Source organism: Molossus molossus, unplaced genomic scaffold (genome assembly GCF_014108415.1).
Source record: "Molossus molossus isolate mMolMol1 unplaced genomic scaffold, mMolMol1.p scaffold_m16_p_15, whole genome shotgun sequence".
Taxonomy (NCBI): domain Eukaryota; kingdom Metazoa; phylum Chordata; class Mammalia; order Chiroptera; family Molossidae; genus Molossus; species Molossus molossus.
The window spans coordinates 54,990,902-55,017,731 of NW_023425350.1; the positions used below are offsets into that span (position 1 = coordinate 54,990,902).

Below are 26,830 nucleotides of genomic sequence, written 5' to 3' on the forward strand. Positions count from 1 at the left end.
CAAAGCGTTGCTGACCTTTTAAATAGGGAGATCTGTTAGGGGGAACACCATTTAAATTATGGCAGATCCAAGTCTGTATGATACCAATACAAAGTTTTCCTAACCGTTGTATTGACGTAAAGGTCTGCAAGGAAGAGATGAAAGGATATGTCTACATGATTCGGTCCAGAGGGTGCTCACCTTCTCCCCAAGAGTCTTTCTTCTCCTTAGCCATCACATTGCCCTTTTCCTCCTCAAAAATACACAAAATGAATGCTACTTTGTCACTGAAGACTCTGTTTACTCCACGGCCTTACCTCCCTCCCCCCACCTCCAATTCACCCAAGAGGGATGTGTCCTAGTACACGTCATTTGAGTTGATTTCTCTCTACACTATCTCCTAAACATCTCGGGGTACATTCCCGGGCAGCTGTTTCCATGACATGCCCTTCTCCAGTTTCCTGCCTGCCCAAATGCACCTCCACCTGGGAGGAGGGGTGAGAGCATGCCTCCTCTTTGACACGTCCTCTTAACTCCAGATAGCAGACAGTCGTCCTCTCCACCCCCCAGGACTTCAACTATTCATACCGTGTTAGGCACCTACAAACAGATGAGAGTACCTCCACCCCCACCCCTACCCTCGCAGTCTGCAGAAAAGCAGTTACCTATTCCCAGGTTCGGGTTCAGGGTAATGCCTGAACTAGATTTCTGCTGCTGGCACCCCTAAACCTCATTTCCAAAAATTCACATGACAACGTCACTAGGAACACCTCTCCAGTTCTCTCGGCAACTATTCTGGGAATCGAGGTGTTGAAACAGCAAGCCTGCGACCTGGAACCTAACTTTGTGGTTTTAGTGGCTACAGCTAGAAACAGAGCTCTCTCACCTTGAGTGGAACATGGAAGCATGGAGGACCCAAGACCTGCAGCAGTGGTTTTTAACTTTGGCTGCCTATTAGAATTTCCTGGAGAGATTTTAAAAATACTGATGCTTTGCCCTGGCTGGTTTTGCTCAGCAGTTAGAGTGTTGGCCTGCGGACCAGAGAGTCCTGGGTTCGGTTCCTGCTAGGGGCACGTACCTCGGTTGCAGTTTGTCCCCGCCCTGGTTGCGGTCGTGTGGTTAACAACCAGTCGATGTGTCCCTTTCACATCGATGTTTCTCTCTCTCTCTTCCCCCCTCTCTCCCTCCCGCTCTATCTGAAGATAAATGCAAAAATCCTCTGGTGAGGATAAAAAAGAAAATACTGATGCCTTGTCCAGCAGGTGTGACTCAGTGGTTAAGCGTCGACCCACGCACCAAGAGGTCGCTGGTTCAATTCCCAGTCGGGACACATGCCCAGGTTGTGGGCTGGATCCCCAGTGGGGGGCACGCAGGAGGTGGCCAATCAACGTTCCCTCCCATCAATGTTTCTGTCTCTCTCTCCCTCTCACTTTCTCTCTCTAAAATCAATAAAGGGAAAAAAAATAAAAATACTGATGCCTGGATGGTTGCCCCATCAGAAGGGCGGCCTGGCCATGGAAGCTCCTGAGTTATTTGTGCTCGGAGGTTGAGAAGCCCTTACTCTACAACCATATAGAACTGCATGACTAGGGATAGTTGGACCTGGCTGGGGTCCCAATGCAGGCAAGCTGCTCTGTGCACATGGGACACATTCTTCTTACGCAAGGGGGAACATGGCCTCTTTCCCTTAGAGTGGCTCTGAGGACACCAGCTGAAGGAATGGACCTGGAAATCCAGAGCCTCTTTTTCTAGCATGGTCATGCCGCCTTGGGTTTCTTCATGAGCGTACAAGCCACCTGGGGGTCTGTTGAACTACGTATTCTGATCTAGCAGGCCCAGGATGGGGTCCAAGATTCTGCAATCCTAACAGGCATCCAGGCGCAAGTGCTGATGCTGCTGGTCAGCAGGTCACCCTAGAGCACTGGTTCTCAACCTTCCTGATGCCGCGACCCTTTAATACAGTTCCTCATGTTGTGATGACCCCCAGCCATAAAATTATTTTTGTTGCTACTTCATAACTGTAATTTTGCTACTGTTACGTCTTAGGCGACCCCTGTGAAAGGGTCGTTCAACCCCCAAAGGGGTCACGACTCACAGGTTGAGAACCGGTGCCCTAGAGGATCAAAGGTCTATACAGTAGAATTTTCTCTTTCTTCTTTGTTTTCCAGATCTGATCCCTTCTTTCTCCACTCCTAGCAAGAGTGCCACTTTCTTTGAAAAGCTTCTCCCAGTTTTCCTGCTTATTTCTCCTATAACAAACACCTGGGGCAGGGTTTTCTATCTCAAGCACACATCTGTATCACCTGAAAGGCTTGTGAAAATACAGATTACTGGCTCCACCCCAGAGTTTCTGATTTTTAGATCTGGGGGGGTGGGAGGGGAGCGAGTGCCAAGAATTTGGACATTTCTAACAGGTTTCCAGGTGATGCGGATGCTCCAGGAACCACACTTTAAGAACCACTATCCTGGGACGATGATTCTTAAACTTGGTTGCACATAAAAATACCTAAATGCTTTTAAAATCTGTAAGTCTAGGGTATATCATAGACCATTTTACATCAGACTGTCTGATGGGACCCAGGCAACTCTGGTACAGGCTGTTCTAGGTAAAATCCCCGACTTCTGGGCTTCAGAGGCTAAAATAACAATTAACCGTAATCAATCGTGTTTCCCTATTCTTTGGTATATGCAGATAGTCCCTGACCTGCAATGGTGGTGTAAAAGTGAAAGTCATTCACTAGAAACCATACTTGGACTTTTAAAATTTGCTCTTTTCTCAAGCTGGCGATGCTGCCGGCACGATACTCTCACGATGCGGGGCAGCAGCAGGGAGCCTCAGCTCCCAGTGAGCCACGGCATCACCAGGGTGAGTGACCGGTCCACTGTGTACTGTGTTGCCAGCATTTTGGGGATATTATGTTTCGTGCTTTCATATCCCATCATGTCCACCAAGTGCCCATCTGTGTGTGTCTCCTGCTTCTGATGAGAAGAAGAGGAAGGCAATCACTCTTGAGCTGACACTCACGGTAACTGCCCAACTGCAGGCTAATGTAAGTGTCCTGAGCACATATAAGCCATGATGTTTGGTAGGTTAGGTGTATTAAACGCATTTTTTTCGACTTACAATATTTTCAACTTAGGATGAATTTATTGGGACTTAACCCCATGGTAAGTTGAGGAGCATCTGTCCCTGCCTTCCCAAATAGACATCAAGCTTCTTGAGGACAGGGACTGTCTTCTCTGCTACCCATGTGGTCCCCTGCCCAGAGCAGACCTCACGAAATGCTGTGCCCTCCTGCTTGAGGGTAGCAAGGCCTCACTGATTGCTTTGGGTGAGGTCTGGCTATGAGGAGATGACAGAAAAAGAGAAGCCAACAACTGTGGGGTTTAAGTGTGCTTTAAAATACTCAGGATGCCCGGCCGGTGTGGCTCACTGGTTGGGCATCGACCTATGCACCAAGAGGTCGCCGGTTCGATTCCCAGTCAGGGCATATGCCCAGGTTGTGGGCCCAGTCCCCAGTGGGGGGCAGACAGGGGATGGCCAGTCGATGTTCTCTCTCATTAATGTTTCTATCTCTTTCTCCCTCTCTCTCTAAAAATCAATAAAGGAAAAATATAAATAAATAAATAAATAAATAAATAAATAAATAAAATACTCAGGATGATTTAGGAATGGCGCAGATGTCTACACAAAGAGCAGCCAGCCGGCAGGAGCAGCCGCTGATGGAAGCAGACACCACTGCCCATGAAATAGTCCGTCCGAGAAGCCTGGACCCAACCATCACTTCAGAGGAAATACAGGGGCCGAGGAATCCGTGAAACACCACCACAGGGACACAATAAACAAAACCCGGAATATGGAGAACCGCACAGGACAAATGATGCAGTTTCTTTAGCAATAACAACTGTAAGGGAACAATAAAGGAAGAAGAACCTCTAGATTAAAAAAGAAACATATCTCCCAAATGCAAGGTGTGGATTAAGCCTATTTTTTAAAAAGAATGAGACAATCTGGGAAACATGGATACTGCCTGGATAACTTGATGAAAATAAGGAATTACTGTCATTTAAAAAATAAAAGATGTGACAATGCTATAATTGAAAACAGGGTCTTGAAGATATATTTGTACTGTATGATTCCACTTACATGAGGCATTTAGAACTGTCAAAATCATAGAGACAGGAAGTAGAATGGTGGTCTCTAGGGCTGGAGGGGGGGTAGTTAGTGTTTAATGGGTATAGAGTTTCTGTTTTATAGGGTGAAGAGAGCTATGGAGATGGATGGTGATGGTTATACAACATTAGGTATGTATTTAATATCACTAAAATATACTTAAAAATAGCCAGGATGGTAAACTTCATGTTAAGTATGTTTACTACAATAAAAAAGAATGGAAAAGATCCCTGGTTGGTGTGGCTCGTGGATTGAGCCTCATCCCATGGACTGAGAGGTCCCAGTTTGATTCCTGGTGGAGCTCAATCCCCAGTAGGGGGCGTGCAGGAAGCAGCCAATTGATGTTTCTCTCTCACATCCATGTTTCTATCTCTCCCTTCCTTTCTCTTAAAAAAAAAAAAAAAAAGGAAGAGAAAGGGGTCTTATCTTTTAGAGACACATACTGAAATATTTACAGATGGGATATGTTGTCCGGGGTTTGTGTTCGCAGGATCCAGTGTGTGGGTCTGGGGTAGTAAGTGGGGACAGGCACACCAACTGCCCATGAGGTAGTCAATAACCACTGACCTGGCTGCAGGGTGCACGGGGGTTCATTCCGCTACATACTTCGTTTGTATAGATTTGAACTTTCCATGATAAAATGTTTAACCTCTTTTCAAAAGGAATAAAGGAATGGGCTCTTTAAAAGGCCTCTGACCAAAGCCAGGTTTAAACTCTCAGAAGCCCGAGGAGCGGGTAATGTGTAATCCCAAGCAGCTCATTGCAAAGTGACCTTTATGCTGCGGTTGGCTTCAAAACACGGGGAATTAGAATTGGAGAAGCAGGTCAAGTGGAAAGAAAATCTCCGGGCTGGGAAAGGACTCTCGGGGATTTTGTCTGGGCCAGGGCAGGCATCAGGTGCCCCTCTCTGAGCTGGGATGGAGCTAAACAGAACCTCAAAGAGTCACATGTCACTGAAAGCAGTCCTTGTCACGCCAAGGGGGTCCAGAACTGAAGCCTTTCCTGTGACTGGTCACTCGGTCACAGAGAGGAGTTGCTGTTCAGTTAATACCAAGAGTGGCAGAGAGGGTATGGGGCAAGCTAGCCCAGACAGCCAAGGTTTTCCAACGCTCAGCCCATCGGGTGTGAGACGAAGGGGAGGTTCTGCTTAAAGGAGGGTCTGCAAAGGGCTGCAAACGCAGAGACCTGAAATCTAGTTCCGTCCTAGAAGACTTGAATGATGACGCACCGTGAGCCTGCCCTGGCTAGCATGGGTCCCAGCAGCTCTCAGCCTTGCTGCATTAGGGTCATCTGGGAGCTTTTACCAAATTCTGACATCTGGGCTGAACCCCAGACCAGTGACATTGGAATTTCAGGGACCTGAGAGTCAGATATCTGTGCTTTTTAAAAAGAAGACAAGTCTTTGAGAAGACAGAACAAGCAGCAGGTCATTGTGTGAGGTTAGCTAAGAGTAAAATCTGGAGAATATAGAAAACTATTGTGATTGGAGTGAAGGCCCTTCTTTTTGGTACTTATTTTGTATATTATTATCATTAAATTGTGTCCTCATTAATTTGTTTTCAAAAATTCCCCTTAGAACATTCTAATTTTAAAGATTTTTTTAAAAAAATTCTCCTAGCCCAGCTGATGTGGCTCAGTGGTTGAGCATCGACCCATGCACCAAGAGGTTGCCAGTTTGATTCCCAGTCAGGGCACATGCCCAGGTTGTGGGCCCGATCCCCAGTGGGGGGCATGCAGGAGGCGGCCAATTGATGTTCTCTCTCATCCATGTTTCTCTCTCTCTCTCCCTCTCCCTTCCTCTCTCTCTAAAATCAATAAAGAGAAAAAAAAAATTAAAAAAATAAAAATGTAATCTCTTATAGAATACAATCTTTAACATTAGGGTTATGTTGCCTCTAAACATTTAAGATTTATATTTGTGTAAATTTGTTTCTTAGATGATTTCAAGTTTACTCCCCTAAAAGTTGTGAAGTACATGCCCACACTGACGTAATTCTCAATGCGCCTCGCAGACTTTCCTCTGTAACTCTCCCATCCCCACTCCATCCCCCATCCCCCAAAGAATCGACATCCATGTATTTGTTACAAACCATCAAGACATGGGGTTTTCGCTTTCTGCCTGAGGCCTGTTGGTAATACATTTTGTAACTCTAATAGATTCATTTCTTAAAAGTATTATGAATGTGAGTTTCCCCCCATTATCTAGCAGAGCTATTTAGTCACATCAAGGAACTGAATTTTTCAACAGAAGCCAAAGGTCAGTGTGAATTCTCTTGGGGGCCAATGAATAATTTCCTAGAGATGTCTGAGGAACCATCAGATACTCCCTAGATTCAGTCTTTGACAGAGGCACCGAGAGATGATATATGGGAGAAAAGTTTTTCAAAAGGGAACCCCCTAAGCAAATTCTTGCGCATTTCTATAATTTATTTGACAAATTCTTATCACATAATGCAAACACATGCATTAAGATACATATGTGAAACAATGCAAAAAAAAAAAAGTTGTTTCTACATATGGTGTATATGTTCACAAACCAAACTTGACAGTAAATTTAAAAGATTGTACAGTATAAAAGACTGAGTGGCCAAGCGTGGGTTAAGGGTTAACATACATGTACAGAAGTTTAGACAGTCCCAGGAGGGGCTGATGAGCCCCAGAAAGGCCTGGCAGTCCTCTTGGGGTGTCCACCTCAGACCAGACTCAGACATTTGTCTTTTTATTGTCCCAGAGATGATTAGGTCCAAAGATATTGTCTAATGCACACCAGGTTCACAAGGGCTGATGTATAAATCCAAAGGCCCATTTACTTAATTTACAGTGAGGTTTCCAACAGTTGTAGGGGTTAGTGATTCATATCTTCTAGCCTTTGCACTCTCTCTTTATAGGCAGACCTACAGGGAAAGTCAAATTGTCATCAGAAAGATATAGAATCAGAATGAGGCCCATTAACTAAGTGATTCAAATGTTTGATAGATTTAGGATAAGATGCCTGGAATCCTTCGACTCTACAAATGAGATCTGCCTGAGATTGGGACCAGACCGATGGGGACCTCTGTCTCAGACTATCCGGAATTGACCCCACAGGCTTCCATGGCTGACTAACAACCTGCGATGGAAACCCTTTCCTTTGGCTGGTCTAGGAGTCTTTTCCAGGGGCCTTCAGTTATGCGGTGCAGTGTGGACACTACTGGAGAACCACTTCTTCCCAGAGGGTGCACCTGGTGGTCGGCCTGCGGCAGGAGGCAGGGGCGTGGCATTCCAGGAGCTGTGGTGAATGGAGTGGGGGGAGGGAGTTTCCTCTGAGCTCCTGCATTTGGTGAGGGTCTGTCCTGCTGCACATCATGTCTTTATTCAGGGATTAGGGGGATATATGAATGCCATCAGACAAAGTTACTGGCAATTCCGATCAAGTTTCTTCAAGGGAAGGTTTCTGGAGCCAAACTTCTCTGAAGGCCACTGGTCTGTGTGCAGGAGGTATCTGTCCACCCCCCAGGGGATTGCCATTTACAGACTTGTCTGTCTCCCTCAGAGTCTGCTGGCACCTTCTCCTCACCGTGAGGAGACCCTCTCTTCCGCTTCTGCTATTCAGGGCCTACTTCAAAGGCCACCTCCTGCACGGCAGAGCCTCCCCAGGGGCTCAGCTTGAAGACACAGCTCCTTCCTCTGGCTCCATTGCAGTCAGTGTCCTTTGTCACATAGCTCAATAACACCAACAGCGGCTAAGGCGTACTGAGCACTTTCTATGTGCCAGGCACTATGCTAGGACTTTACATGTATTATCTCATTTAATCCTCAAACTGACCCCACAAGGTAGGTCTGTGACTGTGCTCACTGTACAGGTGAGGGGACCGAAATTCTGAGAGGATATGGAACCAGCCCAAGGTCATGCAGCTTATAAGAGACAGGGTTTGAGGACAACCCTTTCGACTCTAGAGCTGCGCTCTCCCCACTTCACATATGCTGCCCTGGGCTTCCTCACCTGTGTACATGAGCACCCCCCACCCACCTTTTACACTGGATCACGAGTTGGAAAGACCATGTCTTTTGGGCTAAAAGTACCCCACAGCCTGTTTTGTATGAATAGTTTTTACATTTTTAAAGGGGCATAGAAAAAGAAGGAGAAGAAGAAGAGCAAAAAGAGAACGTATATAAGCCAAAGCTTAAATTATTAATTAGTCCACCCTTAAAAAATGTTTGCTAACATCTGTGCTAGATCACAAGCATTTTGAGAACAGAGTCCTATCTTACTCATTAAGTTCTCCCACAGGACCTAAAACACAACATCCCCTGCAAAAGAAGAAAGGTGTGGATAAGACATTTTCCAAAGGTCTCCTAGACCCCCAGTTAGTGCTTCCACTCTTCCCAGCGCTAGGGCCTGGCACAGAGCAGCAGGGACATCCGTGAGCGTCCACGTGCAAACACAGGGCATGATCCTGCAGGTGCCTGTCCAAGAGGGGGATGGGTTTGCAGTCTATGGTCTACACTCTCATGGGCGACTTGAAGAAGTCCAAAAGTTCTGGTTGGCATAACAAGTGTGACTGCAGCCAAAAGAATGGATTACATAAAAGTGCATATGTTCACTACTACCTATATAAAAGACATATTCGGGGTGTCCCCTCTGCTGCCACCCAGGTGGGTGTGTTCCCCAGGCCATGGCCAGCCTGCCCATACTCCCTGTAACTCTGATCTGGGTCACAGTGATGGGACAACCAAAGTTGGGCAAATTAGATTCTCTTTGAAGAATTAGGAATTGGGATTGAGGAGCAGCCAGCAACTGTGGGATGATCCCTTGAGTAGAGTAGACGTAAACACGGAGGCTGAGGAACGGCCAAGGGTAGAGACAAGCAAAGAAGCCAGCTGCAGAGGAGTAAGGAAGATGCTCAGAGAGAGGTAGAGAAAGAGGACAGCCTGGTTTCCCAGGTCCAGCCCTTGAGAGATCTGACTGTCCCTGGGAACCATGAGGTCCCCCGGGATTCTGCTGAGACTTCCTCCTACTTTTGCATACATTAATTTGAATGGCCTTCTGTTAACATGTAGCCTAAAATGTCCTGACAATGGCAGTGACATTTCCCTCTCCCGGGCATCATGCACAGGGCCCGGCAGCTCACTGAGGCTCAGGCTGTGGTTGGTGAAGCTGGACCTATCGATGGGGGCTCTTAGCACAGAGAGCTCCTGCCAGAGTGTTTTAGGGGGGACCATTCCTTCGGCACTTGTGGAGTTCGACAGTTCTGATCCTAAAAGACAGGAGGCATAACCACAAATATCGATGTGTAGATCTTGTTTTGATTCTAAGTTTTCACATCAACAGTGAAAAGATGTGTTTAAGACAATCCGGGAAACTTGAATTTAGAGTGGCTATCTCATCACATTAAGAAACTGTTCCGGGTTATATCAGGAGATAGAATGGCACTGTGGTATGTTTACAAAGAGATGTGTACTAAAATGTTTACAACGTAACACAATCCCTAAGAGCAAACAAAAAGCAGTGGTGGAGATAGATAAATATTAATCATTGATGAAGATGGGTGATAGATACATAGGGGTTCATTACACTATTCTCTCTACTTTTTGTGTTAGAAATTTTCCACATTAAAAAGTTTTAAAAATATATATTTAGATATGTATATTATTAGATATAACATATACTACATTATATATATATATATATATATATATATATATGAATAAATCAACTGGGTCTTGGCTCACAAGGTGGTCTCCTGGTAGGGTTTATCCCCTCCTGACAACTGTAACTGAGGGTGTTGTCCAAGGATGTCCTGTGTTTGGGGGAGGTGATCTCTCCTGATGACTGGCCTCCAGAGGCTCTGAGCAGCTGCCAGCCAGTCAAAGGAGAGTCCTGCCCTCTCTCCTCACTTAACTCTGCTTCCTGTCATGCTCACTGACCAGATCATCTGGTCTTACCATCCTGGTCCTGTTTGATGGCCCTGCATCCCTGCGTAGTGGTATCCATGGCTGTGGACTGGTGCCTCCCCATCCTACCTGCAGCCCTTTGAAGGTGGCCCCTCCACGCTGTGCTAACTGTAAGTGATCACTGAGTCTCTGGGGGAACAAATGCCCTGGCACAGCCCCATTCTGTGTTCACACAGCTCGAAGATGAGAGCACTGGCTGAAACCAGGGTCTCTGAGGCCTGGGGGAACCTTGCCCACGTCTGCCTGGAACTTGATCCAGGTTCTGATCGGCATAAAATGACTTTTCCCACTTGCCCAGTATAAGCATCAGGTATCCGTGCTTGACTAGTGGAGGGAGAGGGAAGGACCATGTGTGATATCAGATATGAAAGTAGCTTGGTAATGACAAATAGTATGATTATTCAGACCGGTAGAGAAGCACCAAGTCAAACAACCTTAAACTCTTTCTTCCGACCATAAACCTCCACGCATGGTTCCACTGCAGTAGAACAGGACGGCACGCCGGGAGCTGCGCACCTGCTCGGGACCCCCCGGCAATGGCAATCTGCAGCTCCTTCGTCAGCTCTCCACGCTCCTCTCCTTCAGGGAGAGCCCCGTCTGGAAAGCACCGGCCCAGAACTCTCTCAACGCTGCTCGGAGCTCCCAAACCTCACGGCAGATGTCCTGCTCTCTTCTTCCGCCCTGTCACTGCGGGGAGGGGGCCTTCATGGCTTGGGGAGCTCTGCAACCTGTGCCCAGGGCCCTGCGCCCTCCACCCAGCAGCCCCTCTCTGCCTCTTGCATCTTCAAACCCCTCATCTGGCCCTTCCTGTCAGCCTTCATAGACTCACATCTCTTTCATCCTCAAAAAACAAAAAACTCCCTTGAGCCCATGTTCCCCTTGAAAGACTTCTCAAACCCCTGCTCTCCACAGACAAGCATCTTGGGAAAACTGTTCAACGGAACCCACCTTTATCCTTCTGATTCTCTTCTTCACCTTCTATCCCCATCCCTCCCTCGAGACTATTCAGATCTGTGCACCCTGTGGATACTCTTCAGTTCTTCCCCCACTGGTTGGCCCCTCCCTGTTCCCCTCTCTCTCCAGCTGCTCCTGCTCAGTGTCCTCTGTGGGTTCTGCTTCCTCTGCCCATCCCTTCAGTGTTAGTGCTCCCTGGGGCTCTGTCCTCCTCGCTTCGCAGAGAGGCAACGTATCCTTTCCAAGGGTTTGATTTCCATCTAGACGCTGAACTCCAGACCTCTACATCTACATGGTGACAGGCTGGACATCTCTACTTGGAGTGTCCTCAAACATAACGTGTCCAAAATGGAACTCATCATCACCCCCCCCCCAAAGAAAACAAAACAAAGAACATTCCCAACACAACAAAACCTTACACTGCTCCTGTGCTCCTTAAATTGCTACCATGAGTCACCCACTTGCTCAGACTGTCTCTCCGATTACCCTTCTCCCCCACATGCCATGTGTCATGAAATCCTGTCAGTTCTACCTATTAAGACACATTTTAGGTTCAGTAAAAAGACCTGGGATTGGGGAGGAGAGAGGAATGAACAGGCAGAGCACAGAAGACTTTAAGGGCAGTGAAACTACCCGGTGTGATACTGTAATGGTAGATGCCTGTCATTATATGTCCCAACGCATAGATGGTTCAGCGCCAAGAGTATCCCTAACGTAGGCTGTGGACTTTAGGAGATAACGATGTGTCAATGTAAGTGCATCAATAGTGACAAAGGTACCCCTCTCCTGGAGGATGTTGATAAAGGGGAACCCTGTGCATGTGGATGGCTGGGAGGCATATGGGATCTCTCTGTACCTTCTGTTAATTTGCTGCTAAAACTGCTCTGAAAATAAATTATTTAAAATAATATTATAATATTATATATATGTACATAATATTAAATTATATGCTAAAAAATATGTCTACAATCCACCCCTTGTCTTTATTCCCACTGCCAACATCTGGTTCAGGGTCTCGTCGTCTCTCACATGGACCAGCTTCGTAACTGGCCCCATCTTGCTCGAGTGATCTCTTCCAAACAGACAATCCTGTCTCTTTCCTACCTCCAACCCTTCAGTGGTACTCTGAAGCCTCTGTATCCAGTTCAAACTCCTCAACATGGCCTGTGTCGGACCTGCCGCTGCCACCCCCAGCCCCTGGCTCCACAGTCTAGCCACAGGGAACTTCTGCCCCTTCCTCTGTGTGTCTGCTTTCCCTGCTCCAGGGCCTCCCCCCTTCTGTACCCTCTCCTGGCTAACACTGACCACCCTTCAGGTCCCAGTGTGAACACCTCTTCCTCCTGGACCTCTTCCTTGACCTGGTTAGGTGCCACTACGCTGTGTTTTCAGAGCACCCCCGTCACCAAATGCCTGGTTGTTCACTTCTGTGCCTCATTAGACAGAGTAGGGATGGCATCTGCTGTGTTATTTTTGTATCTCCATACTTGGCTCAGGGCTTATAGGTAGTAAACCCCTAGTAAACATTATTGAATAAATAAATGAGGTTTGTTGACTTCTGTGCTAAGAGCTCTCCACTTCCTACTCTGCTTTATGCACGGAGTGACCAGCTCTGGACTCAAAAGGGTGAGCCCAGGTGAATGGTGAGAGCAGAGGGCTGGGGTGCATTCTGTTCCAGACTAAGAGCGTAAGCGATGTTAGGGGGGCAATCTACAAAGAGCTTGAGCTGGAGCAGTTTTAAGGTTGAGACGAAGTTCAGGCTTTCTCCTCTGTGCGCAGTGAGAAAGTATCCCCACCTATGTGCTGAGGACCATTCAGGCCTTTTGGGAATGTCTCGATGTGGTTTGACCCAACTAAGCTGACCCACTTCTCCTGCCCCTCTTTCTGTCCTTTCCTGGCCACGTATGTTCTCAGAGCACATGCGTCTCCTAAGAACTCTCTGGCTTATGCTTTGGTCCTCTCTGAGTTGAGATCAGAGGCAGCTCTAGGTATTTTTGAGTAACCCAACAGCTCTCCACTTTTGGGTGGGTTCCAGCTCAGGTCATTCTCCTTCCCTTCCTGTCCTTGCATCCAGGCAGACTTGGGCTTGAGAGAGCACGGAATTCTGGGTGAATTGTTTGCTGCAGTGAGGGGTCGCCTGCCCCCACCCCACCTGACACAGCCCTCCCTCCAGGCAAGGTCAGTCCCAGCAGCTGACTGACCGACTGCATTTCCCTCCCGGGAAAGCTGAAGAGACAGAGTTAATAAAAATCTATCTCATGAACAGCCTGACCTACCAGCATTGATCACATTCGAAAGGACGCCTACACACAGTCCCCATTATGCGCAGAGGGGCAAGGCTCAGAGGAGCTCAAAAAGCCACTTAAATCCGTCCACGGGTGACTCCTTGTCCAACGGCCTGAAACATCCCTCAAACTAACAACCCCCAACCAAGCACTGCCGGGGAAAATTCCTTGCGGATTTGAGATTTGCACTCTGTTAATCTCCTGACTCAATAAAGCAAACACTCCTGCAGCAAATTAAATACTTTTATTAAAGGGTCCCCTCCCCCATTCTCTTTGATGTGGGGATATACCCTCCCAGGGCCCGCGTGTCTGTGTAAGGCATTGGCCCCACTCCCCACCATTTTCTCCTGTTATTGCAAGGAGGCCCAGAACCCACCAGAATTTGCTAATTTTTGGATTCTGGAAACTTCTGAGACCTCTGACTTCCCTGAGGAGATTCTACAGCCTGTCAACTGAGGAAAATGCATCTCATCCTTTGGTGGGGTGACAGGTCTCAAGCAGGCCTGGTCCCCAGCACCTCCACTGTTCCAGTTGGCCTGAAGGGGTCCCCAGCACCACTGTCTGGGCCACGGTGGACTCGGCCAGTGGTCAGACCCTTCCTTTCTAGAAGCTTGCTGGCTGTGCCTCCAGCAGTGAGCTGAAGCCGAGTTAGGTGGCGGGAGAAAAGATGGAAGGAAGCTGGGCAGAGAAAGGAGTCTCCTGGTGAGGAGGCCCTGAGCTCCGCCCACTGCTTCCTGCCCCAGGCTGCTCCTCAAGCTGCTGTCTCTCAGATCTGCCGAGAATTAGGTTCGACCAGTTTAATTTATAGTCACCACTTTCCTCTTACTACCGGGTTGAGGTTATACTGAGGCCCTTGCTGGATCTCCTCAGATCCTGTCCTCAGAAAGCCTGCCTTGTGGGGGATCCACCAGCTTGCAGATGGTGACTGGTAGGTACCTGTATGTTTCAGGAGGAGCCTCCTAGAAATACCATCTACAGTTTCTCAGTTTCATTGCAGGATTTTCATGCGGCTGCTCTATGGATTCTAGAAAGTGGGTATTTTACTTATGGGGACGGACAGTCCAGTCTCTGAGAGACTAGAAAGTGGGTATTTTATCTAGGGGGATGAACAGTCAAGTCTCAGAGAGACTACAAAGTGGGTATTTTATCTATGGGGACAGACAGCCAGGTCTCTGACAGAAGACTAGAAAGTGGGTATTTTATCTATGGGGACGGACAGCCAGGTCTCTGAGAGAAGACTACAAAGTGGGTATTTTATCTATGGGGACAGATAGTCTGGTCTCTGGGGGCCCTGGGACCTTCGTAGCAAGGGTGGTGAGGTGGTGTGTGACAAGCCCCCTGGAGGGCCTGGTTCCGGGAGTTATTGCTAGGACTCCTAGATGCAGACCTTGCCCATGGTGGGGACAAGGCCCCCTCTCCCTACCGGGCCTCTGAGAAGGCCATTCACAATGTTCCTTCTTTCTGTGGATTCCCTTGGACAGAAAGGCACTTGCTCAGGGAGGCATGCCCCTCGGAGGGGTTGAGCCACAATAGCCCAGACTGGGCCCTGGTCATTTGAAATGTCTTCCCAACTTCTGTCAGCCCTGGATAGATGTCCCAGGCTCAGTGGCTGTCTCCTCTTATCTCCCACTCCAGTGGAACTGCCTCCGGATTTATATCCTCCCATGGACATCAAGAGTCCCTGGGAGTTGGAAGAAGGAAGAGAAGTAACTGACAAAATGAGGAAAGCATGACCAAGTACGTAAGTCCTCAGGTTGGGGAGTCAAACAGGCCTGAGCTAGAATCCAGACCCAGCTACCTGCATGCTCTGACCCTTGCAAGCTATTTGCACCTTTGAACCTCAGTATCTTCATCTGTAAAATGGGGATGATAATAGTTCCCACCTTCTCAGTGTCATTGTGCAGCCTGAACGAGATGAGCCTGTGAATTGTTCAGCACACGGTAAGGGCTCACTGAATGGTCTGATGAGAAGAGGCTCAGTGGCTTCCAGATGGAGATTGGGCCCAGCCACGAGGCTAGGAATTCATTCCTTCCCTCAGGCCTGCACGGACTTGCTAGTCCTCCCGATGGTCTTTCTTCCAGGAGAGATCGGAGCTTTAGGATGTTCAAGCCCTTTCCTCTTTGCTCTGCAGAGCAACTACCCAGGTGAATGAGGTTGGTGGGGAAGGGAAGGACCCAGGCCATGGTTGGGGTCAGTTGCCAGGCCCTGGGCATCACTGTGGCCCCCAGGCAGAACCAGTCCTGGGCACAGACGGTCCATGCATTCTCAACCGGGGCAATATCAGCCCCAACAGGGTGAAAATAGGTTCTTGGAGGAGCAAAAAATGTTAGGTGTTATGATAGTTTGTGGCACTCCAAAATGCAACAATATCTGACAAGATCTGATTTCTTAGTAGCATTTAATTTCTCTCATTAGAAATAAAGTAAATTAGATTCTAATTTAATAAAGTTAGATTAAATTAAAATGTCCTTGGGGTGGGGGATGCTAATTGAAAAAGTGTTGGAAAACTTTGGTATGGTCTGTCTTCCAGACTCTCTCACCTTCCTACCCAGAGCTCTTCCTCCTCACCAGCCCCTCCTGCTACCTCCGACCATATCCTTCCTTCTCCTTGGGCTCTTGGCAGCCTTTGGTGTTACTGACCAGTCAAGTTCAGAGGTCAGCCTGTCCCAGGCTATGGCCAGCACTGCTCCTTACCCAGATCTTCCCTTGGCTCCCGTGACTTCACCACGTTGCCCCCTCCAGCCTTCTGGCTCCCCTCTTTCTTCCACTGCCACGTAGACACAGCTCTCTGCTCCCCATATAAGCTTCACTCTGCTTGTCCTGCCCCAACTGCAGCAGCCCAGTGGAGCACGGCATCTGGATTTTTTCTGGCACACATTCTCTCCCACCCGGTCTGCTCCAGCTTGGCGCTTCCCATTCTCCTATGCATTTAGTTAGAACCATTTGACGTTAAAGGATGTATGCCCTTGTATTATTCTCTCATGATCTCATGTGTGTCTGGTCTATCTTCCCACTTGAATTTTAATTTCTTTGAGGATTAAGACAAAGGTGTAAGTTTCTGTTTGCTCTTTAGTGTCCAACCCCGTTCTGGATACCAAGGAAGGCAGAGGGGAAGGTTTTTAGGGGCCACAGAGTGTGCTGCAGAACTCGAGTTCCAAAGTGCCACTGGTCAATGCTCCTCCCACCAGGAGAACCAGCTCAGCCTGGGCCGTGGGCAGACTGCAGTGGGAAGCCCCCCTCTACCTCCCACCTGGGCTCCGCCTCACCTGGCTGACTCCTTCCACTCCATCTGGTCTCCATCGTGCTGTAGAGTGTCCATCTCTGTGAAGAGGGTGGGGTTGGGAGCCTCATCTTCCTCCCCCAGGATGTCCTGGAGCTGCTCAGCAGCTGGAGACCCTGCAAATGGAGGACAGCAGGGTCTGCTGAGCACCCAGTGGGAGACAGAGGGCTGCAAGGCCAACTGAACTGGAGCAGGAGCCAAGCGCAAGGGAAAAGGACTTCTTAATTCAGTAAAACTAAGGCCAGCCTCTGATCAAAGCTGGATTCAAGCCTTCATGGATTGGATGTGGATGAGATAGTCTTTGGAAAACAGAGATGAAAGGATGGCATCTGCATTCAAAATCCAGGGTCTTGTAGCTGACAATGAAGAAGGATGGAAAATGGCCAACGCCAGGGCAGCAACAAAGACAGGGAACAAAACAGAAAAGTAAAGTGAGAAAAACTATGACCCAACTTCAGTGTAACAAACCTAGAGGGACCCCTTTCTCACTAGGCCTCAACAAGCCAACTCCCAACGTTGGCCTTGAAGGGGCAGTTAGCCACATAAAAGGATGAGCTTGCCCCACTGAGCCACGTGAGCAGACTTCCTACGTGGGCAAGGTGACAGCCTGCTCCTGAGCTCCTGGTCTCCTTTGCAACTGCCCACTGCTGTCACCACCTGGATGTGTCTCCAACACCTCAAAAGTTAGCATTCTGATACTGAACATGTGCCCTTCCCCAGATAGGCTTCTCCTGTTTCTTTTTCTTCTACCCTCCTCCGTCCCTCCCTCCTTTCCTTCCTCTCTTCCTTTCTTCTTTCCTTGCCTCCCCTCAAAATGTAATGAATGTGTACTATGCGCCAGGCATTGTCCTAGGTGTTGGAAACAAAGCTGAGAAGAAGGCCCATGTGTCCTTGCTCTCTTAAACATCTGCTCTAGTGGCAGAGACAGACAATAAACAAATAAAAAACCCATAAATTATTATTTCAGGTAGTGATAAGTATTCTGAAACAAACAAACAGACAAACAAACTACATTAGAGAGCATGGTCAGGCAAGGCCTCTCTGAGGAGGGGTATTTGAACGGTGATGCGAACGAGGGGAGGACCCACTGTGGGTGTCTGGAAGAACAGTGCTCCAGTGTCTCAAAGACCCTGAGGTGGGAATGTGCTGGTCTAGAGCACGGTGTGCAATAGAGAGGGTATAACATGACATCACATGCCTTGGCTAAAGGCCCAACTGTCCATCTAGCCACGCAGGACAGACACCCGGGAGTCATTTTTACTACACCTCTTTCTCTCACCTCCACCCCCATATTGAAAGTGTTCAGAAATACATTCCATGCTCACCAACCCCCCTGTCTCTGCCCTGGTTCAAGCTCTCACTGACTGTCTCCTGGACTTCACCAAGTCTTCCCTTCCTCTAAACCTCCTCCAGCCCCTCAGTTTATCCTCCCCTGTGACCTGCACTTATTACTTCAAGGAATTCCAATGGTCAATAATTTCAACCACTCTTTCATCACACCTTCCACCCTCTTACTCCTTGACTTCCCAATAAAACCAGACAGCCAACGCCCAGACAAGAATCCACTGGCCCAATCATCTCTGCAGGTGTGTCCTGGGGGGTACAGGGAGAAGCAATGCTAGAGTGAAGGCAGGGTGCTTTCAGTCCAGCTAGACATGGGTACGAATCTCAGCATTGCCACTTACTCCTGAGTGCAGTCTGAGTGGACAGAGCTGTTGAGAGGAATAAATCAGATGAGAGAGTAAGACACGTGACACAGGGCCTGGAATGTAACAGGTGCTAATCCTCTTCACCATCGACTCAGCACCCAGGCTCCTGAGCCCTGCTGAAGAAAAGCAGCCAGCTATGCCTTTGGAGGGTTTCCACTCTAGTAGGTTTCAGAAGTCAGCCACTTTCCACTCGTCCACTTGTCAGCGGCCTTTCCAGTATCCCTCAGTGCCATTCTTAACCTTTGCTCCTCACTCCAAGCCTCTTGAACAATCTCCTGTGCCACTTCAAGAAAATACAGGCCTCCAGGCATGAAATCCATCAACTCCCTCCCTTCTGGTCCTCTGGTCCTTACCACTGTTGCACTCCACCTTTGAACAAAGGAGCCCTACCTCCAGTTTAATCTCTGCCCCCATCCATTCCCTTCTGCTAGATCCTTATCTTATCAACTACCCTTTCCTTACCTAGATCTTCAGCTTCTCTCTCTCCACTCTCTTTCTCTAGCTTATAAACAGCTCTTCCTACCTCAGAACACACTCCCCACTCCTGCCTGCCTTCCAAGCTCTCCTGGTCTCCTTTTCCCCTCCTTTCCCCCAGCTTCTTGAAAGAGTGGTCTACATTTGCTGTCTCTACTTCCTCCTTACCCAATCATATCCCAGCATGCTGCAACTGGTTCAGCCCACCACACTACTAAGGCAGCTATTTCAAATTGGCAGCTCGCAGATGTGTTTAATTCAGCCCCGATAGTGTATAAAAGCTTTTGAAATTGTTGCTAACATAAAAAACTGTGAGATCTCATATATAAATCCATATTTCTGACTTTTCTTGAAAATTTAGATGCTCTGATGACTGTGCCAAGATTCCTGCATGGCAACAATTAGAGCTGAGTGATGGCTGCCTTCTTTTGCTGTGTGCTTTTTGTTTGCCACAGTCCCCACTACTCCCTACTACCCTGCTAATCTCATTTACGTTATGTACCAGAGTTTACAATCCCACCCTTAGACCTCTCTTGTTACTTTCTCCTCAAACCAATAAGTTAAAAAGAGCAATCAAACCAACAACCCTGTAAAGCTATGGTCTGGCTTATCTCTGAGACATCAGTGGTGCTGACTGCTCCCTCTGAACTAAAATGCTACTCTTGGCTCTCATGACATAGCACTTTCTTCACTTTTTTTCCTATCTCTTTGAGGACTCCTTCTCAATATCTTTTCTTGGTCCCTCTTGCCATCTCACTAAATCTTGATTTTTTTTCCAGTTCACCCATGTCTCCAGGCCCTATATCGAGCATTTCCCACTGCCAACGGACTGCTCCATCTGGGAGTTCTCAGGTCAACCTCAACATATGCAAAACAGCTCTGCACCCTTTATTCCAACACCCCCACCCTGCCCTCCTCTATTTGATTAATAGCATCCCTAGCTACCCAGCCATCCAGTCGAGAAATATTGGGCTCACTCCAGAAGCTTCCCTCTCTTTCACATTCCAGGTCCAACCAGACACTAAGTTATTTCATTTGCTGCCTAAATATTTTTTCTCTCTCTACCTTTCCCTCCGCCTGTTGCCACTGTCTTGGTTCAGGTTCCCATTATCGCTTGTTCCGGTCACTACAACAGCCACCTGCTGTGTCTACAGCTTCTGGGAGCCCCATCCATCCCCATTCCCTGTGTAGCAGCAGAGTTTGCTTTTTATTTTTTTATTTTTTTATCCTCACCCGAGGACATTGTTCCATTTTTTGTTCATATAGAGCGGGAGGGAGAGAGAGGAAGAGAGAGAGAGAGAAACATCGATGTGAAGGGACACATCCAGTGGCTGCCACCCACACGACCAACCAGGGCCGGGGACAAACTGCAACCGAGGTACATGCCCTTAGCGGGAACTGAACCCGGGTCTCTCTGTACCACAGGCCGACGCTCCAACCGCTGAGCCAAACCGGCCAGGGCCAGAGTTTGCTTTTTATAACATTTCAAACATGTTCACGTGGCTGACTCCTGGGAGTCAGTGTGCTCTTCAGGTAATACCACAAAATATTGTGCATATGAGTTAGGAATAATTTTACTAGAAGAAAATACCATTAATGTATCTGTATATAGCTCAATAGATCTCATTGATTTAAATAGATTTTATTTCTAAAGGCTACCCCTTTTTAGAGTATCCCTCCCTTCTCCAACTACATTGCTGAGTGAGGCTAGATTTTCTTCCTCTACATCAACCAACTCAATATATCATAACAGACTGAATGCAGAGGCTAGTGAGACTCCAACTGGATTCTAACAGGCCTAACATTGAAGAGATTTGAACAATGTAAATAAATGTCCCCCCTCCTCCCTCACTGTATTTGGAAAATATCATTTTTCATAAAAATATATCATGTGAATATGCAATAAATAAATAAACAGATTTTATTTCTTAATGTTTCTATTACTTTACATTTACACCTTTTTCATTAACTTATTAGTAGCTGACACTTGCTAGCAGATTCCAGAGGTTTAAGAAAGCTTTATAGAAGAAAAAATAACAATTGGACACATAACCTTACTTTTTCTTTAAATTGGGAGAAAACTCTTGATTCCAAGAGGGCACAGTAATTCTCTCTGTGATCAGAGTTCAGAACTACTCTTCTAAAACGCAGATTTGATCATGTTACTCTCTAGGCGAAAAAGCTTCAATGGCTCTCGATTACCTAAAGCCTAGGATCTATGACAGGCTCGAAACAACCCTTGTGATCTGGACCTAACTTGCCTTTTCAGCTACTGTCATGTCTCTCAACCAGGCGCCCTGGGCCCCAGCCACCATATACCCCAGCTCCCCTTGACCTCAGCCATCCTTGACCCCACATGCCCTGGCCCCAGCCACATCAGACCACACACAGTTCTCAGAAAACGAAGGCACATCACTCCTGGAACCTGTGTGCCTCCCAGCCCCTGAGTCTGGAGCCCCCTCCCCCCTTCAAAGCCAGATGAGAAGAGAGCAGGACCCCTGGAGGAGCCCTGCCCGGTGTTACCTGCTCCCTGGGATAGCGGAGTGCTGGGGTCTCTGGCCGTGGGCACTGCCTCTGGCCCCAGCCTGTTTCTGCTGCTGCCACCAGCCGGCTGCTACCTCCGCACTGCGCGTCCGCTTTGGTCAGGCGCAACAAACTCACTTTTGTTTCCAGTTAAGCACCAGGGGAGGCGTGGGGTGAGAGGAGGGAGAGGCTGGTGGGGAGGGCTGGGGGGGAGAGAGAGAAGGAAAGTGTATGAATGAGTGGGAGGGTGGAGGGAGAGGACTATATGTGAGAGAGAAAAGAGATGTAGTAAGTGTGAGAGACTGTGTATGTAAGAGAGAAAAACTATATTGAAAAGGAAACAAAAATACTGTGAGTAGTGGGGAAGTGTGTGTGTGTGTGTAGAGAGAGAGAGGGAGGGAGGGAGAGTCTCAGGTGCAGGAAGAGGAGGGCTCAGTGGCCGCAGCAGAACCTCAAGAAGGCAGCCAGCTCTCCTCGGCCACAGGTCTGTGACGGGGCCGGGCAGGACGGCACCCCCGCCCCCATGAGCCCTTCCCACAGTGCCTGGGAGCCCAGGAGAGCCCAGGCACCTCTCGTCAGGCCCCTTTATAAAGGCAGAGGTAGGATTTGCCTTGAGACTCCGCGGGGCCTCCTTGAGAGCCTTGGCAGGTGAGGGGGCTGGGGTGGCCTGGCGGGGCAGGTCTCTGCCACACAGCTCCGGGGTGAAGGTGGGGTTGCTGTGGGGCCTCACACTTCACAGCACCCACGCCTGGAGCTGGTTTCTCTCCTCCCCAAATTTAAACCCGAACTCCTGATTCTCTCCCTCTTCAGCTCCTTCTAAGACAAAATCCCAAATGTCGCCCCTCATGGGTGTTTTCGGAGAGTCCATGGACAGTGGGAACTGGTCACTTCAGGGTGCGTGGGGAATTGTTTGCTCTGCCAAGAAACTCCTAATCTCCTGGGTTCAGTTCAACAAGTGCTTACTGAGGACTTAGAATGTGCCAAGGTTGACTAGAGGTCACCGAGCGGCGGCTGCTCCAGGCAGCTCTGACCCCTGAATTCACCACGGCTTAGAGCTGGAAGGGAGCTTAGCATCCAGTCCAAAGCCTTCACTTCACGGATGAGAACACAGCACAGAAAACCCCAACCGGCCCTGGTGAGGGGAGCCGGGAGGAGAACAGAGTTTGCTGACAGCCGCCCCCTCGGCACCCTGCTGGCTGCCTCCACTTCCCACATTTTCATACCTGAGGCTCGAGGATCAACTATGGTCACTTTATTTTTTTTTATTTTATTTTTTTATCCTCACCCGAGGACACTTTTTCATTCTTTGTTCAGATAGAGCAGGAGGGAGAGAGAGAGAGAGAGAAACATCGATGTGAAAGGGACACATCGAGTGGCTGCCACCCGCACGACCAACCAGGGCCGGGGACAAACTGCAACCGAGGTACGTGCCCTTAGCGGGACCCGAACCCGGGTCTCTCCGGACCGCAGGCCGACGCTCTAACCGCTGAGCCAAACCGGCCAGGGCAACTATGGTCACTTTAAAGCTGAGAAAACAGCAGCAGAGGGACAAGGGCATGTGTTTAGGTGCAGAATCCAAGCAAACGCCGTCATCAAGGAGTTCCTGCCTTGGCAGGCTCCTCAGCAGGCTGGACCATGAGGAGGATGGGTCCCTCGGAGGGTCCCCGGCTCCTACAGCCCACACTGCACTGTGGCTGAAGTCGGCCAGCACCTCCTGAGCGCCACTGGGCAGCCACTGCGCACCACACCGAGTCGGGCTGTGGGCGACCTTCCCTCAGAGAAACAGCAGAGGGATCACCGAGGATGCCAGCGGATTCTCTCTGTCCGCGTGGTACTTTCACAACCCAGACCCGGGTTCAACTCCTAATTACTAGCAGCAGGATCTTGGCAAGGTGTTAAGCTCTCTGAGCCTTAGTTCCCCATCGATAAAGCGGGACCTTTCACAGTTACCTCACTGGACTGTGGTGCTCACTGACACCGTGTATGTGATGTGGTTGGCACCGTGCTTGGCATACACCAGTCACCCAGTAAGTGATACCACTATTTTTGTTGTTGCCAGCAAGTGACCCCTTCCTTTCTTATGCCCATCACCAGCCCGGCCTTTCTAACACACTGGGGGCTCAGTCCTTTTCAGCGTCTAAATGTCTGTGCTACGCCCATGCTGCTCCCCTACCCTGCCACCCCGACCCCTCTGCCCTCTCTGCTCCTCCCTCCTGCCCAGGGCAGGGTTAGCGCCTCACAGGCTGAGCTGCTGGGTCAGGTAGCTGTAACGCACGGTGGGCCGCACATGCGTGCAGCATGTCAGGAGTTAATCCACGTAATGGGAAACCACAGGTTCGAGCCCCTCTGGTCCACAGCCCACAGTGAGTCACACAGCATCACCCAGCAGTGAGAATGAACTCAACCAGCTGCTTGTTGCGGGAAGAAATACAACCTCAGTGGGGAAAAGCTTCAGGAAGCAACCAGGATGGGCTTTCACTGGGTGGGAACTGTCCAGTCATCGGATGAGCAAAGCACAAAAATGACCCGGAGGGCCATGAATCGGCAAGACTTCGGCTCCTAATAAAGACCCAGGAGGCAGTGGGGTTGTCGAGGGAGTCGGCATGAGGACCTGGTCCTGGAGTTCCTGTCCCTGGGCCGTTCTTCAGAGACGCCCTCTCTCTCAGGCTCCACACCAGCTGCTAGAGAGCCATTGGTGAGGCCAGGGTCTGTCTCGTTCACACTGCGCTGCGGCCCCTGACACAGGGCTCACGCCATGCGGGCACTCGAGAAATATTGGCTGGGTGAACGACTTTTACTGATTAACACTTGCAGGCATATCAGTTGGGATTAGGCTCAGCAAGAAAAGAGGTAAGAACAGGGAAATGAGCTGGGCGGGAACTTTGGGTGGCTCAAAGCCACTGAGGATGGGCGAGCGGGAGATGAACCCGAGGATTCCAGTGCTTGCCATTGGGTGCAGTTGGTCTTGAGAGTGGACTTGAAGGCCCCCAGTTCTAGTTTCATGGACAGCAAATTTCTTTTTCTAGAAAGTTGTCCATAAACTCCAAATGTGCTTGCCGAGAGAGGAAGAGAATCTACCCATTTGTAGTTTTTGTGGGAACCCCTCCTGTTGTAGGCAGCTTTGGGGATGTCAGCCCAGCCCGCACCCCTCCCCGCAAAAAGATGGCCCTCTGGCCGCCATGTTACTGAATGCATGACCCGTGCCCCTTGGTTGCAGTTAATCGGAAACTTAGAATTGGGTCGCTGAGATAGCTGGGCCTTTCCTGAGGTTTCTGGAGGAGAGAGCATGTAAACAGGGTGCTGAGGGCACAGAGAGGCAGAAGAGGCTGCAGAGAGGGGACAATGGAGCAGATCTATAGAAAACATCTGGGAAGAGGCCATGTGGTCCCAGAGAGGTGGCAGGAGGCTGTATCCACCTCCTGAGTCTGGCTGGTTGCTCTGCTTTGGGACTGTGAGAAACTCCTTTGCTGTTATAATATAAACTCTCTCTCTCTCTCTCTCTCTCTCTCTCTCTCTCTCTCTCTCTCTCACACACACACACACACACACACACACTCCTTGCCAAGTCAGCTCAGATAGGTTTCTGATACTTGTGAAACAATTACCTTCTTAATCATGAGTACCCCTTATATGGAATTCTAGGGTATAGAGATTTTCTCCTTTGTACCTTCTTCAAAACTGGAAATGTAACACTTAAAAAGAATGTTGAGTCACTGTAGGAAGAATAGTTAGAATAAAAAGGGACAGAGAATCAGTAAAAGAGAGGGCAGAGAAAAGGCTGAGCAGGCTGAAAGAAAGAAGGGAAGGGAGGGAGGGAGGGAGGAAGGGAGGGAGGGAGGGAGGGAGGAAACCCTGGCCCTGGCTAAGGGAAGAAGCTGTGGCGGGGGTGGCAGAGCCTGGCCAATGCATTGCTGGCTCCCCAAAAGTGTTCTTGGATGGAACCAAGGCTGGAAGATCTGTGTGTGTTGGGTGAGGGGGAGACTCAGTCAAGGCTGGTTGAGAAATTCCAATAAGAGACCCCTCAGCCCTCCCCCATGGAGCTTCCCACCACTTTGCTCCTTTGGGAGCTCCCTGGGAAGAGTATCAGCCTCGGTGTGAAGTCAGAGACCGCAGAGAAAAGACAAGGATGACACTCCTCACTGGAGCCCCAGAGAAGGGGATGCTGACATTCCTGGAGAACCAAAATAGTAAAAGGCAATTGTTTGCACTGCATCCATTGCTCCTTATTTATGATGTATAAAGGTCGCTGATACGCTTCAATTAGCAGGTGGTCCTTATTGTTTTGTTTTAGTGCATATAAATGTTGTAAAGTGAATAAATTCTTATTTAAAATCAAACCAGTTGCTTCTTCTCCCATCTAAGCCAAGAGGGGCCTGGGGGCTGACTCAAGGACTAAGCCTCTTCCTCTTGCAGAGGTTGGTGGAGAGAAGATGTCAAAGCCTCTCTCAGACCCTCTAGGCTGCTGAAGGGCTAGACTTACAGGAGACGGTGTTTGTGTTTAGTTCCACACGGGGTATGTGCCCTTGGAGCAGAAGCGGCCCGAGCCAAGGTGCAGGGCAGAGGGAATGCACGTGACTGAGAAGTGAGGGGAGTGAGCTTCTGTGTGTGGGAGGAGGGGCTCAAAACCTGAGCCGCAAGGAGTTGTGAGGGGACTTGGGAAGGGGAGGGGGGTTGGGTGGGAGTTTCCAAAAATATGGTAGGAGGCTGGCACTGCAGAGGAAATGTCCAGTGGCCAGAGGATTTTAAGAACAGGGATATCTAGTATCTCATTTTAAAATTGTTTCTCTGCAACGTTAAACTGCTCCATGGTTCTGAACTGTTAAAAAGCCGGCTACTCACATATATGCTCTATATGACCAATTTGGGGGAAACCAACGAAGGCCTGAACTGCACGTCTGATCTGGCCTGGGGTGAAAGCAGAGGACAGGTTCAGGAGGTGACACACAGAGAGGCTGAGAGCCTACCAGGGAGGCACTGAGACTGGAAGCCTCTGGGAATTTGCAGAAACAGGCAAAGGCAGAGACCTCCCCAGGATGTGGGCGCGGAGGCCAGCTAACTCCCAAGGACTAAGGTAAATGTGGCTTTTACAGGTTCACTTGTAAATTCAGGCTATCCACCCTAAGTTCCCCTTTAGGTCTTAGGCCACTAACTCAGGATTCTCTTCTGACAGGCATTTTGTTTGTTTGTTTGTTTGTTTGTTTTTAGAATGGCCCTTGGAGCTAAAATGCTGATGATAATTCCAGGAGATCTAGGTTTTACGGGCGTCAGAGGGCAAGAAGAGAGAAAAGGGTAAATACAGGCTTCCTTTAGGAAATTTCAATTTGCCTTCCTGCCTAAAAGGTCTGAGATGATCCGCATTGTTTCCCCTTTCCTTTCTCTTTCCCCCTTTCTCTTTCCTTGTATCCTTCCAAGATATAAATTGGTAATGTAGACAAGGAGAGGAAGCCACCCCATTTTAAATTTTCAAGTGCTAAACGAAATCCCACTGTCTTTGCTCCCACATTGGAGACACAGTCTGTC

The 26,830-nt window shown here is 48.8% G+C and overlaps 1 protein-coding gene across 4 annotated transcripts in view; it reads right to left on the reverse strand.

Moving 5' to 3' along the window:
- SLC4A5 (solute carrier family 4 member 5) overlaps positions 1 to 26,830 on the reverse strand; it is a 101,761-nt gene that overhangs the window by 51,746 nt on the left and 23,185 nt on the right. For all 4 annotated transcript variants that reach the window (XM_036262624.1, XM_036262626.1, XM_036262622.1 and 1 more), the window contains exon 4: positions 16,591 to 16,720. In XM_036262624.1, the coding sequence (XP_036118517.1) occupies positions 16,591 to 16,720 (130 nt within the window). The remainder of the gene's footprint in view (positions 1 to 16,590; positions 16,721 to 26,830) is intronic.